The following is a 14705-nucleotide window of genomic DNA, read 5'->3' as shown; positions in this document are numbered from 1 at the left end:
CTGTAAAAGCACTAGTCTAGTGGATGGCATACATCACAGAAGTTAATATTTGTGCATATGTGTGGGGGGGAATGGCGGAGGTTGGTCTTGACAGCACAGTACAAACATAGAGACTGAGGTAAGGAGCAAGGGAGCAATGCAAAACATGCAGATTGGTGGAGAGGGGGGTAGTACAGTACAGAACATACTGGTGGGGTTCTTTGGGATGGTCCAGCTGGAACTAAGGTGCAGATGTATTAACCTGGAGAAGGCATAAGCAAGAGATAAACCAGTGATATGTGCAAGGTGATAAAGGCACCAGCCAAGCAGCTCCAATACTGTATGTAAATTAACAGTTAGGATCTGATTGGCTGGTGCCTTTATCACCTTGCACATATCACTGGTTTATCACTTCCTTATGCCTTCTCCAGGTTAATACATTTGCCCCTAAGTTTGTACTGCTAGAAATAATGAGTTTTAGGGTAAGAACTTACCTTTGTTAAAACTCTTTCTGCGAGGTACACTGGGCTCCACAAGGATAGACATAGGGGTGTAGAGTAGGATCTTGATCCGAGGCACCAACAGGCCCAAAAGCTTTGACTGTTCCCAAGATGCATAGCGCCGCCTTCTCTATAACCCCGCCTCCCTGCACAGGAGCTCAGTTTTTAGTTAACCAGCCTTATGCAGTAGCAGGAAAAGAGACGACAACGGTTACTAGACACATACACCACACTCTCACCACAGGAGAAGTGTCAGCGGCTAATGCCATACCAACCCAAAGAAGCTAAGTGCGTCAGGGTATGCGCCTTGTGGAGCCCAGTGTACTTCGCAGAAAGAGTTTTAACAAAGGTAAGTTCTTACCATAAAACTCGTTTTCTGCTGCGGGGTACACTGGGCTCCACAATGATAGACATAGGGGATGTCCTAAAGCAGTTCCTTATGGGAGGGGATGCACTGTAGCGGGCACAAGAACCCGGCGTCCAAAGGAAGCATCCTGGGAAGCGGCAGTATCGAAGGCATAGAACCTTATGAACGTGTTCACGGAGGACCACGTAGCCGCCTTGCACAATTGTTCAAGGGTCGCACCACGGCGGGCCGCCCAAGAAGGTCCAACAGACCGAGTAGAATGGTCCGTAATGTGAGCAGGAGCTGACAGACCAGCCCTCACATAAGCATGTGCAATCACCATTCTAATCCATCTGGCCAAAGTTTGCTTGTGAGCAGGCCAGCCCCGTTTGTGAAACCCAAACAGAATAAAGAGAGAATCAGATTTCCTAACAGAAGCAGTTCTCTTCACATAGATACGGAGAGCCCGTACCACATCCAAAGACCGCTCTGCGGGAGACAGATCAGGAGAGACAAAGGACGGTACCACAATCTCCTGATTAAGGTGTAAACGAAGAAACCACCTTAGGCAAATATCTGGGACGAGTCCTAAGAACCGCCCGGTCACGGTGAAATATCAGATATGGGGAACTACAAGACAAGGCACCCAAATCCGACACTCTTCTAGCTGAGGCAATAGCCAGCAGAAACACCACCTTAAGGGAAAGCCACTTAAGATCAGCTGAACCAAGAGGTTCAAACGGAGGCTCTTGTAATGCCTCCAAAACCACCGACAAGTCCCAAGGAGCCACAGGCGGGACATAGGGAGAATGGATACGCAACACACCCTGAGTAAAGGTATGCACATCAGGTAAGGTCGCAAGTTTTCTCTGAAACCACACCGACAAGGCAGAAATTTGAACCTTGAGGGAGGCCAGACGCAGGCCTAAGTCCAGGCCCTGCTGAAGAAAAGCCAACAACTTGGCTGTACTAAACTTGGAAGCGTCATAATGGTTAGATGTGCACCAAACAAAGTAAGAATGCCAGACCCTATGGTAAATCCGAGCAGAAGCCGGTTTCCGGGCCCGCAACATAGTTTGAATGAACGCCTCAGAAAACCCCTTTAGCCCTTAAGACAGAAGCTTCAAGAGCCATGCCGTGAAAGACAGCCGGGCTAGGTCCTGGTAGACACAGGGGCCCTGAACGAGGAAGACTGGGCGTTGTGGAAGTAGAATTGGACGCTCTGACGATAGGCCCTGCAGGTCTGAGAACCAGTGCTGTGTGGGCCACGCTGGAGCTATGAGAAGCAGAATTCCTATTTCTTGCTTGTACTTCCGAATTACCCTGGGAAGAAGTGACACTGGAGGGAACACGTACGGCAGCCGAAACCTCCACGGCACCGCCAGCGCATCCACGAATGCTGCTTGAGGATCCCTTGTCCTTGCTCCGAAGACCGGAACCTTGTGGTTGTGTCGAGACGCCATCAGATCCACGTCTGGAAGGCCCCATTTTTCCACTAGGAGTTGAAACACTTCTGGATGGAGGCCCCACTCTCCGGCGTGTACGTCCTGACGACTGAGAAAGTCCGCTTCCCAATTCAGGACTCCCGGAATGAATATTGCCGATATGGCCGGTAGATGGCATTCCGCCCATTGCAGAATCCGTGAGACTTTCTTCATTGCCAAACGGCTTCGAGTGCCGCCTTGATGGTTTATGTAAGCCACTGTTGTGGCGTTGTCTGACTGTACTTGAACAGGACGGTTCTGAATTAAATGCTGGGCCAGGCTCAACGAGTTGAAGACTGCCCGCAATTCCAGAATGTTGATCGAGAGGAGAGACTCCTTCTTGGTCCACCAACCCTGAAGGGAGTATTGCTCCAGCACCGCGCCCCAACCCCTTAGACTGGCATCTGTTGTCAACAGGACCCAGTCGGATATCCAGAAGGGACGGCCCCTGCACAATCGTTGGTCCTGGGGCCACCAGTGCAGCGACAGACGGACCTCTGGAGTCAAGAGATCATGTGAGACCTGATCCGGTGAGGCAAGCCGTCCCACTTGGCCAGAATCAGCCTCTGGAGGGGGCGAGAATGGAACGGAGCATACTCCACCATGTTGAATGCTGACACCATGAGGCCCAGCACCTGCATCGCCGAATGTATCGACACTTGCGGACGAGAAAGGAAGCAACGAATTCTGTCCTGAAGCTTCAGGACTTTCTCCTGAGACAAGAACAACCGCTGGTTGTGAGTGTCCAAAAGCGCTCCCAGGTGCACCATGCTCTGCGCAGGGACCAGGGAGGATTTCTTCCAGTTTATCAGGCACTCGTTGGCTTGCAGAAACCGGACAGTCATATCCAGATGACGCAGGAGAAGTTCTGGGGAATTTGCCAGGATCAACAAGTCGTCCAGATATGGTAGGATCCTGACCCCTTGACGGCGGAGTACCACCGTCATCACCGCCATAACTTTGGTAAAGACTCGTGGAGCCATAGTCAAACCAAAAGGTAACGCCCGAAACTGGTAATGGAGTTTGCCAATCGCAAACCTCAGGTATTGCTGATGCGACACTGCTATAGGAATATGCAGGTAAGCATCCTATATATCCAGGGAGACCATATAATCCCCAGGTTCCAAGGCCAGAACTATAGAGCGAAGGGTTTCCATACGGAACTTGGAGACTTTCACAAACTTGTTCAATGCCTTGAGGTTGAGAATAGGCCGGGAGGACCCATTCGGTTTCGGGACTAGAAACAGCAGAGAATAGTACCCCCGGCCTCTCTGAGCAAGAGGCACCTGTACTACCACTCCTGTATCCAGGAGGGTCTGTACCACCGAATGTAGAGTTTTTGCCTTCGTCTGGTCCAAAGGGACGTCTGTTAGGCAAAATCGATGAGGGGGACGGTTTTTGAAGGCTATGGCGTAACCCCGAGTGATGACTTCCCATACCCAGGCATCGGAAGTGGTCTTCATCTATTCCTGGGTATATCCTAGAAGCCGGCCGCCCACCCTGGGGTCCCCCAGGGGGAGGCCCGCCCAGTCATGCGGCAGGCTTATCGGTCTTGGAAGCTGGCTGATGGGCAGCCCAGGCTCTTTTGGGCTTTGGCTTACCAGGTTTGGAAGTGCGGCCCTGCTTGTGGTACGCCTGACCTTTTGCTTTACCTGAAGGACGAAAGGGCCAAAAGGAAGTACCTTTAGCCTTCGACACAGAAGGAGCGGTACTTGGCAGACAGGCAGTTTTGGCAGTAGCCAAGTCAGCCACTATCTTATGTAAGTCCTCCCCAAACAGAATATCTCCTTTGAAAGGGAGTACCTCCAGAGTTTTTCTAGAGTCCAGATCCACAGACCAGGATCTCAGCCACAATATCCGGCGAGCCAGGACTGACGTAGTAGAGGCCTTGGCTGCTAGAATACCGGCATCAGAAGCCGCCTCTTTAATATAGTGAGAAGCTGTGACAATATATGACAAGCATGGTCTAGCATGGTCAGAAGAGATTTCAGCTTCCAACTCTAAGGCCCATGCTTCAATAGCCTCTGCAGCCCATGTTGCTGCAATAGTGGGCCTTTGTGCAGCACCCGTGAGGGTGTAAATCGCTTTCAGACAACCCTCTACACGTTTATCCGTAGGCTCTTTTAGAGACGTGACGGTAGTGACAGGTAGAGCTGAGGAAACCACCATCCTAGCCACATGCGAGTCTACTGGAGGAGGCGTTTCCCAATTTTTGGACAGCTCTGGTGTGAGGGAATAGCGAGCCAGCATCTTCTTTTGAGGCAAAAACTTCTTTCCTGGGTTTGCCCAGGGTTCCTGACGTATATCCACTAGGTGGTCATAGTGAGGTAAAACTTGTTTAACCACCTTCTGACGCTTGAATCTATCTGGTTTCTTAGGAGGGACGGATGGCTCGGGATCATCCGTAATCTGTAGAATCAACTTAATAGCCTCCAAAAGATCAGGAACATCCACATGTGAACTACCCTCCCCATCAGCAGTATCTGTGTCAGAATCTGTGGGGTCAGTGTAAGCGCCATCTTCATCAGACGAGGTGTCAGTGACAGCAGTGGATTGTGAGGAGGTAAGAGCTCGCTTAGAGGACCCCGTGGTCTTAGGCGAGCGAGTATCAGACTTTTTAGTAGTCAAGGACTGGTTCAATTTCTTCAATTGAGCAGACAAGTTATCTGCCCAAGGCGGGTTAGCCGCGGGGATCACATACGGTTGAACCGGCATAGGAGGTCCCATAGGGGGTGTTAGTTTAGTAACTAGCGTGTGTAGAAGCGTGGAGAAAGTAGCCCACCGCGGGTCATTATGGACCCCCGTTGCTACAGTCCCACTGGGGGGCAAGGAGCCCCCAGAACCAGAACCCGCAGCTGCTATATTCTCCTCATAGGGATCTGTAGCTTCAGCAACACCGGCAGTGTGTTCAGCCCCAGAACCGTTACCCTCAGAAGCAGACATGATATAACTTGCAATATCAGGTAACACAGTACAATTGTCAGCAGCACAATACCTCTCGCCCAAACCCCTGCGCAGTGTAGTCAGCACAAGCAGGGATACAGGAGAGATATGGTGACTAAAATCCCCGAGAAAAATACAATTAGAGTATATCTTGTGAATATCCTATATTACAGTATTATAAACCTGACGCACCAAGCCCCCTCAGGTTATAGAATATAGGGATAGTAAGTTGAGTGAGAGACACAAATGGAAACCACCCAGCAAGCTAATGCACACACACATATAGTCACAGTTATACAATGCAGAGGTTATTACCAACAATAATACTGCACTGGACCAGCTTAGATATATATAGCTCAGTAATCAATAGATATAACACTGCACAGTAAGAACTGGATGTACAGTATATCACAGGGTACTTGTACCAGAGAACCCTGACTAAATGCACTCTTTCTTAACTAACACTGTCTAATTGACATGTAGAATACTTAAGTGTCATGTAAAGTCACAGCGCTGACAACCAGGCGGCTTTACAAAGAAGGATTTGCCCAAGCTGAGAGAAATGGCGCCCAAACACTGACAGGGAGTGAGGGAGAGACAGATATGCAGCTCCAGGGCGGGAACATTTACTGGAAATGGCGTCCTGGGGCTGGGGGGAGGGGCTCCAGGTCTAAGCCTTATCCCCTCTGCTGGCAAAACCACCTGGTACTGCGGGCTACACATAAAAAGATTTTAAGAGAAAACCTGACCTGCACCCATGCCCTGGTGATCTAGTGGGATCGCCTGTACTGCCACAGTGTCCACCGCCAGCGCGCGCAGCCCGCCTCCCACCGGGTGCGCCGGATTGCGATACAGCACGGGACCCACTCACCACCTCCCGAAGCATGGCCACGCAATCCCGGAGAGCCCCAGTCGTGTGTGCCTGACCAGAAGAAAACCGGAGCCTCCTGCTGTAGTCACCTGGCAACCAGGGCGCGGGAGTATACAGCGCCGCTGGGTAGAGCTGGAGCTGCAGCAGTGAATGTCTCCAGACATATACACACTGCTGCAGCCCTTGAAGTCTTCACTTTTCTGCTAAAAAAAGCTCTTCTTAGGGCTGCCCAGAGCAGCCCCTCTGTTATGTGCCTGCTATCTGCGGCACCAACTACAAAACTGAGCTCCTGTGCAGGGAGGTGGGGTTATAGAGGAGGCGGCGCTATGCATCTTGGGAACAGTCAAAGCTTTTGAGCCTGTTGGTGCCTCGGATCAAGATCCTACTCTACATCCCTATGTCTATCCTTGTGGAGCCCAGTGTACCCCGCAGCAGAAATAAGGATGGTTTACTGAATTAATACTGGACTATTTATTGATTTAGTGATTCAAACTATTGTGGGTAGCAGTGGCACTGACTTTATAACAGCTTTTGGTGTGGTTGGAGTTTGCTTGATTTAGTCATAACATTTTCTAGATTTTCAATATTTAACTCTTATGTCTCAGGACAGTGTTTGGAAATCACCAATTTAGGGCTAGATTCAATTGATATTTTGTAATGTTGCTATCGCACCCATAGAGGTCGGGTTTAGCCATGTAAAGCAGCTCAACCCGACCAAAGTGCTGGGTGCGATTGCAAAAAGTGCCGTTTGACTGCCCAAATGGGTCACTTTTTGCAAATTTAAACTCGCCACCCCAGGGGGTGCGATCAGAAACGCAGAGGCCAGCAGTCATTCGCGCCCGAACTGAGCTACAATTGAATAGCTGTTTGGGCGCCATATAGTGGCTGCTGATGGAAAAAGAACTGAATTCTGCCCTTAGTAACACAATAAAAGTTGCACCTGGCAGCATTAAAATTGTACATTTTGGTGCTTGGAGCAATTTTTAACTGATATTTTAACATAATTTCCACCATTCGGGCTGGAATCTCCACAGTGCCATCAAAGGAGTGTCAAACTACAAAACCTGCCAATATAAGCCACCAGCCTTCATGGACCAGCTTTAACCAAGTAGATGTAAAGGACATTGCTGAAATTGCTCGCATTTTGCATCCCACCCCCTGTGATCTGGACCCTGCCTCAACCAAGCTTCTAATAGGTTGTATGGATATATAATTGGTCCTGTCTTTGCAAAAATTGTTCAATGCAGACAGGCATATTTCCTGGACCCCTAAAGGAAGCAATTGTTAGACCTCTTCTTAAAAAACCTAATTTAGATCCCGACTGCATGATCAACTATAGACCGGTATCAAACCTTCCTTTTCTAGGAAAGTGGCTGCAAATCAACTGGAAACCCGCCTGACAACCCGTGATATCTATGATACATTCCAATCAGGATTCAGGAGAAGACATAGCACTGAAACAGCCCTGGTGTGTGTGTTAAATGATCTTCTGATGGCAAGAGACAGAGGTGACTGTTCAATATTAATCCTTCTGGATCTCTCTGCAGCATTTGATGCCGTGGACCATGGGCTTCTGATTGAGCGACTGATACATTTTTGTGGACTGGATGGCACAGTCCTAAGCTGGTTCAAATCATTTCTCACAGGCAGGTCACAGAGAGTATCATCTGGATTATACTCATCACCACCAGTGCCATTGTCATGTGGTGTCCAACAAGGTTCTATACTATCCCCCATGCTTTTTGCAGTATACATGCTCCCGCTGGGTGAAATAATCAGGCGCCATGGGCTAGTCTACTACTGCTATGCAGATGATACACAACTGTACTTGTCCTTTGCTCCGGCACCGATAACCCAATAGGAACGCTAAATGGCTGTCTAGCTGAACTCCAGGAGTGGATGAGTGCCAGTTGGCTGCGACTGAACCTGGATAAAACAGTGGTCCTTATGATAGGACCGCAACATCAAAGGACACGACTGCAGCATAGCCAACCAACTAGACTTACACTCGGGGATTCAGAATTACAAACCACTGATCGTGTGCAGAATCTTGGCGTTGTCCTAGATGATGGCATGACACTTAAACATCAGATATCAGCCACAATCAAATCCTCATTCTTACACCTGAGGAACATAGCCAGAATCAAGCACTTAATTCCCTCAGATGATCTGCCAAAGGTCAGCCATGCATTTGTATCATCTCGATTAGACTACTGTAATGCCCTCTACCTTGGTCTCCCAGCAAAAGAATTGCACCGCTTACAGCTGGTGCAAAACACAGCGGCCAGGCTGTTAACTGACCAGCCCCATTCTAGCCACATAACACTCATACTCTACTCCCTTCACTGGCTGCCTGTAAGATGGCAAATCGTCTTCAAGATTGGCTTACTGAGTTTCAAAGCACTACATGACCAGGGCCCAAGGTACCTGAAGCAGCTACTGACCCCATACTGCCCCACTCGATTACTGCGATCTATAGATGAAGGACTTTTAGCAATACATAGAATCTCCCGTAATTCATCTTGGGGTCAAGCATTTAGTCATGCGGCTCCAACTCTATGGAACTCACTTCCCCGCACAGTGCGAGAGGCCCCAACTATAGAATCCTTCAAAAGTAGACTCAAGACTTTCCTTTTTACTCAAGCATTCCCATAAATGTCCCTTTAGTATTTACATGCTTCTATATTTTATGAAAATCTGTTCTGTACTTCATTATTTTCTGTACTATATTATGCTATGTATCTGTTAAGCGCCTTGAGTCCTATTGGAGAAAGAGCGCTATATAAATAAAATTATTATTATTATAATTTCCATTGTGTTCTGTTAGGTTGACCTAAGGAACAGCAATATTTTAATTTTATATACAGTATATTAACATGCACGATATTTGATATTCTGTATTTTAGATTTTACATAGCAAAAATATCAAGAAGAACCGACTACAATATCAAGTCTTACCATGGTGAAAGGACTCACTAACTTGAGTTTCTCCGGTTTCTCTTTATCTTTTGATTTCGAGAAAAATCCTTTCTTCTTGCTGTTATACAGAAAAAACATATATATATGTCAGAACTCAATGGAGACAACAGCTAAAAATCAGCAACTACTGGGAATTTACAAAGTTAAGATCTGATATTTGTGACATGATGGGGGAGAGTTATCAAACCTTCTAAAAATAGAAAGGGATTTTTTTATGGGTCTACACAAAGATATCCCCGATAAATTGCCTGTTTTCAGGTGCCGCAAACCCCTTAACACATAGGTCCGGGAATTTATCCCGAATTCTAAGCGCCAAATATAATAGAGTGAGAGTTTCAAAAAGTGAGAGATTTGGTAAGGTTTTGCAGGTTTTTTTTTTAAAGTGGCAATCATTTACACAGCAAGATCAGCCTGGTTTTGCTGTGTAAATGATTGCCACTTTAAAATAATCTGAAAAACCTTTCCAAATCTCTCACTTTCTGAAACTCTCACTCTATTACATTTGGCCCTAAGTGTTAACGCCCAAAAACAGCTAATTTTCCCGGTGAGAAACAGGGAATATAATTGAAAATACCGGGTGTAAAAGCACGCGGCTACCACCCTTTTTCATACCCGTTTAAGTAATGGGTCTAATTGAATTCTCCCTTAATATCAATGGAGACACATTACATATTTACATGGAAATTCCTACACAGACCTTTTACATTGATTATTGCTCGGGTTGATATCATACTTTTGCTTGTGCAGATTCTAGTTGTTTGCTATGGGTGACATCAGATGTAAAAAATAGCAGTATTTACTAAACAAATCCCTTTATACTGTATGCATCTGTACATGTTATTTTTGTGCCCTATAATACATAGTACGCTATCGTTACAAATGTAATTCTGCGAAATTTGACAATATTAAATAAACATTTCACAAATCTTTTCAGCAGTACTCAGTACTGTATAAATACTATTTAAATGACAACATATTACTTCCCAAATGTAAGCATACAAAGGGAAGAAATAAATTGCCCGCAGTAATTTACTGCAGACTAATTGATCCCCCATGGCCATCCAATTAGCCCCGAAAGTAGCCCAACACCTTCACTTATTAGGGATGGGGTTTATTGGGACTCGCTGAGGTCCCGAAAAAATCTCTTATAAGTTTCCTGCTCTCGCGAGAGCAAAATCTGCATCCACCTATGAAAAGCCCCCTGAGTCTGTATATGCAGCAGAACAGACATTGTATTGGGGAAAAGCAGCGGATGCTACACTGTAGCACTTCGTGTACAGGTAAATTTTAATTAGAAAAAAACACTTGAGATGTCTGATCATCTGATCCACTGACATTTTCAGGGATGCTTCAGCTGCAACTCACAAAGTAGCTGCTGTGTGTGACTCAGAAGTTAACCTGGGTAAAAAGGCAAACAATGGAGGTCTGAAACCATACTTACCTACACTCTTGGAAGTTGCGGGATACTCCTGATTTCTCAGGTAGTCCCCCGCACCCCAGGAAGAGTGGCCGGAGAAAGCACAGTGAATTGCGGTTCTGTTTTGAGAAGCTGAGGCTAAATGACCCAAAATTGCATCATTTAGACCCCGCTCCCTCCTCAATGACCCACGAATCGTAGCTTTTTGCTGCTATAGGGGTGGGGCCTAATGACATGTTGACCCCACCCAGGAAACTGCCTGCGGAATGTCCTCTTTGGGAACAGCCCCTTTGTGTGTGATTTTAATGCGAATAAGATTGTAAATTTAGGGCAAAGTACAAAAGATACAGCACAAAGACAACAGGTGAATGAGGGCACATCTGTGGTTCCAGGAAACACTGGCACACAAACTTATTTTCTCTTACATCCTAGAGGATGCTGGGGTTCACATTAGTACCATGGGGTATAGACGGGTCCACCAGGAGCCATTGGCACTTTAAGAGTTTGAGAGTGTGGGCTGGCTCCTCCCTCTATGCCCCTCCTACCAGACTCAGTTTAGAAAATGTGCCCGGAGGAGCCGGTCACAGCTAGGGAAGCTCCATAGGAGTTTCTCTAGTTTTATTATTTTTTAAAGAGTTTAGGCACAGGGAGGCTGCTGGCAATAGCCTCCCTGCTTCGTGGGACTAAGGGGGGGAGTAGTGTCCGCCCTGCGGGGTCTGAGCCACTATCTCCGCTGACAGGACACTTAGCTCCTGAGTGGATTGATCGACCGTCGCCACAGGGGATCGCTCACCCCGGCAGCATGCCTCCACCCCCTTGCAGAGCCAGAAGATTTGTGGCGAGTTAGTCACCGGCCCCCCTAGCAAGCGGGGAGCCGGTGTGAAGATGGCAGCAACAGAGTATTGAGCGCAGTACTAACTGCGCTCCGGGGCTCAGCGGTACATGGTGCGGTGCTGTGAGGGGCGCCCTGAGCCAGTGCCTACACCCTACACTGGTCGGCAAGCCTGTCAGGGACCCCGGATCACTGCTAACACATACCTCAGGCCAGTATAATTCAAACAGAGAGCGAGAAGCTGTGCCATGAAAGGGGGTGGAGCTTCTCCTCAGAGCAGACCCAGCAGCGTTCAGCGCCATTTTTCCTACCTGCAGAGACGCTGAAAGGGAGAGCTATCCTTCCTCATCAACTCCAGCTATCTTGTACAGTACAGGGGGTTGTAGAAGGGGGGAGGCTGTGTACATACTGTGTAACCTATTAAGGTGCACAGTAAACACTGGGTAGTGGCTGTTCTCTATCCAAAAGCGCTGTGTGTGGGTTGGCTCCAACCTCTGTGTCTCTCTTGGCATTCTTGGGGGGAAACTCTGTCTGCCATCTACCTGTGTGTGTGTGTGTGTGTGTGTGTGTGTGTGTGTGTGTGTGTGTGTGTGTGTGTGTGTGTGTGTGTGTGTGGAGTGTCTGTAGTTTCCTAAAAGCCATGTCTAGGGACTCTGTCAGATGCTGCAGAGGATATGTCCTCTCAGGATGATCCCATTCCATGTAATCAGGATTGCACTGTGTTAGCACAGATCCTGGTAATAGAACTTGAGTGGTTAACCGCTATTAAGGGTATGATCTCTCAGATTTCTACTAGGGTAGCACAGAATGAATCTGCAACTCAGGTTTTACAGAACTCTATCGGGGTTTAGTCCAGTTCGGTACCTTCAGGGCTCCCTGGCATTCACTCTCAAAAGCGTGCTCTTACCCAGATTATGCAAGATGACATGGATACCGACTCTGACACGGTAGACGGTGATGGGGATGTGATGCGGGGGGCAGCATCTCTTGCAAAAGGGGTGCAATTGATGATTGAAGCCATTAGAGATGTGTTGAATATCGCTGACGCATTACCTGAGCAGGTTGAGGAGGCTTACTTCACAGATAATAAGAAAGCCTCGCTAACCTCCCCTGCGTCTAAGGAATTAGAAAAATGCTGGGAAAACCCGGAGAAAAAATTCCAGATTCCCAGAAAGGTTCTGGTTGCGTTCCCCTTCCCTGAGGAGGATAGAAAGAAATGGGAAAACCCACCCATAGTTGACGCATCTGTGTCCAGGCTGTCAAAAAAGGTGGCTTTACCTGTTTAACCCTTGGTTATGTACAATATGAGTATACTACACACTACTAACCTATATATATATATATATATATACTGTATATACTTAGTGACTCCACCCAAGCTTAACTCTAAGAGTTGTGGATTATACTATACAGGGCAGGCTTGGGACAGCTAGTAATATCTCCCTTTAATAGATGAAATATTAATACTCTATACTCTGCTATATAGTGTTTAAAAGAATATGGTAATATTTAATAGAAATACGTAATAGTTCAATATTACAGATATTGTAGTATAGCAAGATAATACAATTAATAGGTCACAATTTCCATCCTACGCCCACCGTCAAGGCCTATACAAGTTTCCTGCATGCAATACAAAAATTACTTTTACCTTTAAGGTAGCTACCATAGTTTGCCTAGGCAAATACAAATGTTCACTCCTAGTTGTACACCTGGTTTTACAAGTCATGCATGACACTTTCATATACATATAAATTAGTATAGGTTATGACTATGGGAAAATACATACATTTTTTATACTACTCTTATATTAATATAAAGTATACTCCAATGAACATTAGTGTTGGGTTATTATTCAGCAATCTGTAAAGCTGTACTCAATTCAAAATATCTTATGAGTATATAGGTATATAATTATAAGGGCATATCCTTTGCTGCTGTTCAATAAATCTACTTGTATGCTGAACCCTTTCCAATTTTGTTTTTTGAGATAATTACATACCTCCCAACATGACCCTCTCCAGGAGGGACAGAATGCTCTGCTCCTGGACTTCCCTCTTAATGTAAGATTGCCAGCACCTGTGCTGAAACACCTTTCTAATCCATTATCCTGTTCAACACTGGTGCCGGAAATCATACATTAAGAGAAAAGTCCAAAAGCAGAGCGTTGTGTCCCTGCTGGAGAGGGTCATGTTGGGAGGTATGTAATTATGCTGATTGGATTCATATATACTCCCGTAGAATATGTTATAGGCCCTACACACTGGCCGATTTTTGGAAAGATATGAACGATCTCGTTCATAAATGAACGAGAACTCGTTCATATCTTTCAGTGTGGAGGCTCCAGCGATGAACGATGCGCGTCCCCGCGCTCGTTCATCACTGGTCCCCCGTCGGCTGTGCATGCAGGCCAATATGGACGATCTCGTCCATATTTGCCTGCACTTCAATGCAGCCGCGTGATGGGGGAAGTGAAGAAACTTCACTCCCCCCGTCACTGCCCCCCCGCCGCCGGGTCGCTCGTCGGCCGTATCCGCCGTCGGGCAGCTCGGCGGCGGATCGGCTAGTGTATAGGGCAGAGCCGTAACTACGTGTGTGCCAAGGGGGCTTGGCACACAGCGCAGTTGCCCTGGGGGCGCACGGCCAGCGGCATGTAATGAGTCAAATTGACTCATTACATGCCGCCTCTAAGTCTCTGCGCCGTGCGCCGCGCTGTGAAGCTAGAAGACATCAGCGCCGGAGGCAGCGGAGAAGGAGGACGGAGGGGGAGCAGGGAGCCGCAGCAGCGCTATGTTATTGGTAGTAAGCGCCGCTGCAGCATCCCCCTCTCCTTCCGTATTGGCTGCCCGGCAGCCAATACAGAAGGAGAGGGGGATGCTGCAGCGGCGCTTACTACCAATAACATAGCGCTGCTGCGGCTCCCTGCTCCCCCTCCCTCCTCCTCCTTCTCATCTCACTGCCTGCACCGAGGGAGCAGCACGAGGAGCCTGTCAGCGGGGAGAAGGTAAGTATATTCCCCCCCCCCTCTCTCTCTCTCTGTCTCTCTCTCTCTCTGTCTCTCTCTCTCTGTCTCTCTCTCTCTCTCTCTCTCTGTCTCTCTCTCGGACACCGCCTGCCGCAATGTGTAAAAAATGGGACTGGCTGCCGCAATGTGTAAAATGGGACTGGCTGCCGCAATGTGTAAAAAATGGGACTGGCTGCCGCAATGTGTAAAATGGGACTGGCTGCCGCAATGTGTAAAATGGGACTGGCTGCCGCAATGTGTAAAAAATGGGGACTGGCTGCCGCAATGTGTAAAATGGGGTCCTGGCTGCCGCAATGTGTAAAATGGGGCTGGCTGCCGCAATGTGTAAA

At 47.5% G+C, this 14705-nt stretch overlaps 1 protein-coding gene across 2 annotated transcripts in view; it reads right to left on the bottom strand.

The window, feature by feature from the left end:
• The window catches only part of LOC134927267 (ATP-dependent translocase ABCB1-like), a 503919-nt gene that overhangs the window by 356444 nt on the left and 132770 nt on the right, over window positions 1-14705 (bottom strand). For both annotated transcript variants that reach the window (XM_063921477.1, XM_063921479.1), the window contains exon 3: window positions 9082-9160. In XM_063921477.1, the coding sequence (XP_063777547.1) occupies window positions 9082-9160 (79 nt within the window). The remainder of the gene's footprint in view (window positions 1-9081; window positions 9161-14705) is intronic.

Source organism: Pseudophryne corroboree, chromosome 5 (genome assembly GCF_028390025.1).
Source record: "Pseudophryne corroboree isolate aPseCor3 chromosome 5, aPseCor3.hap2, whole genome shotgun sequence".
NCBI lineage: Eukaryota > Metazoa > Chordata > Amphibia > Anura > Myobatrachidae > Pseudophryne > Pseudophryne corroboree.
This window is presented reverse-complemented; position numbering and strand designations above follow the sequence as displayed.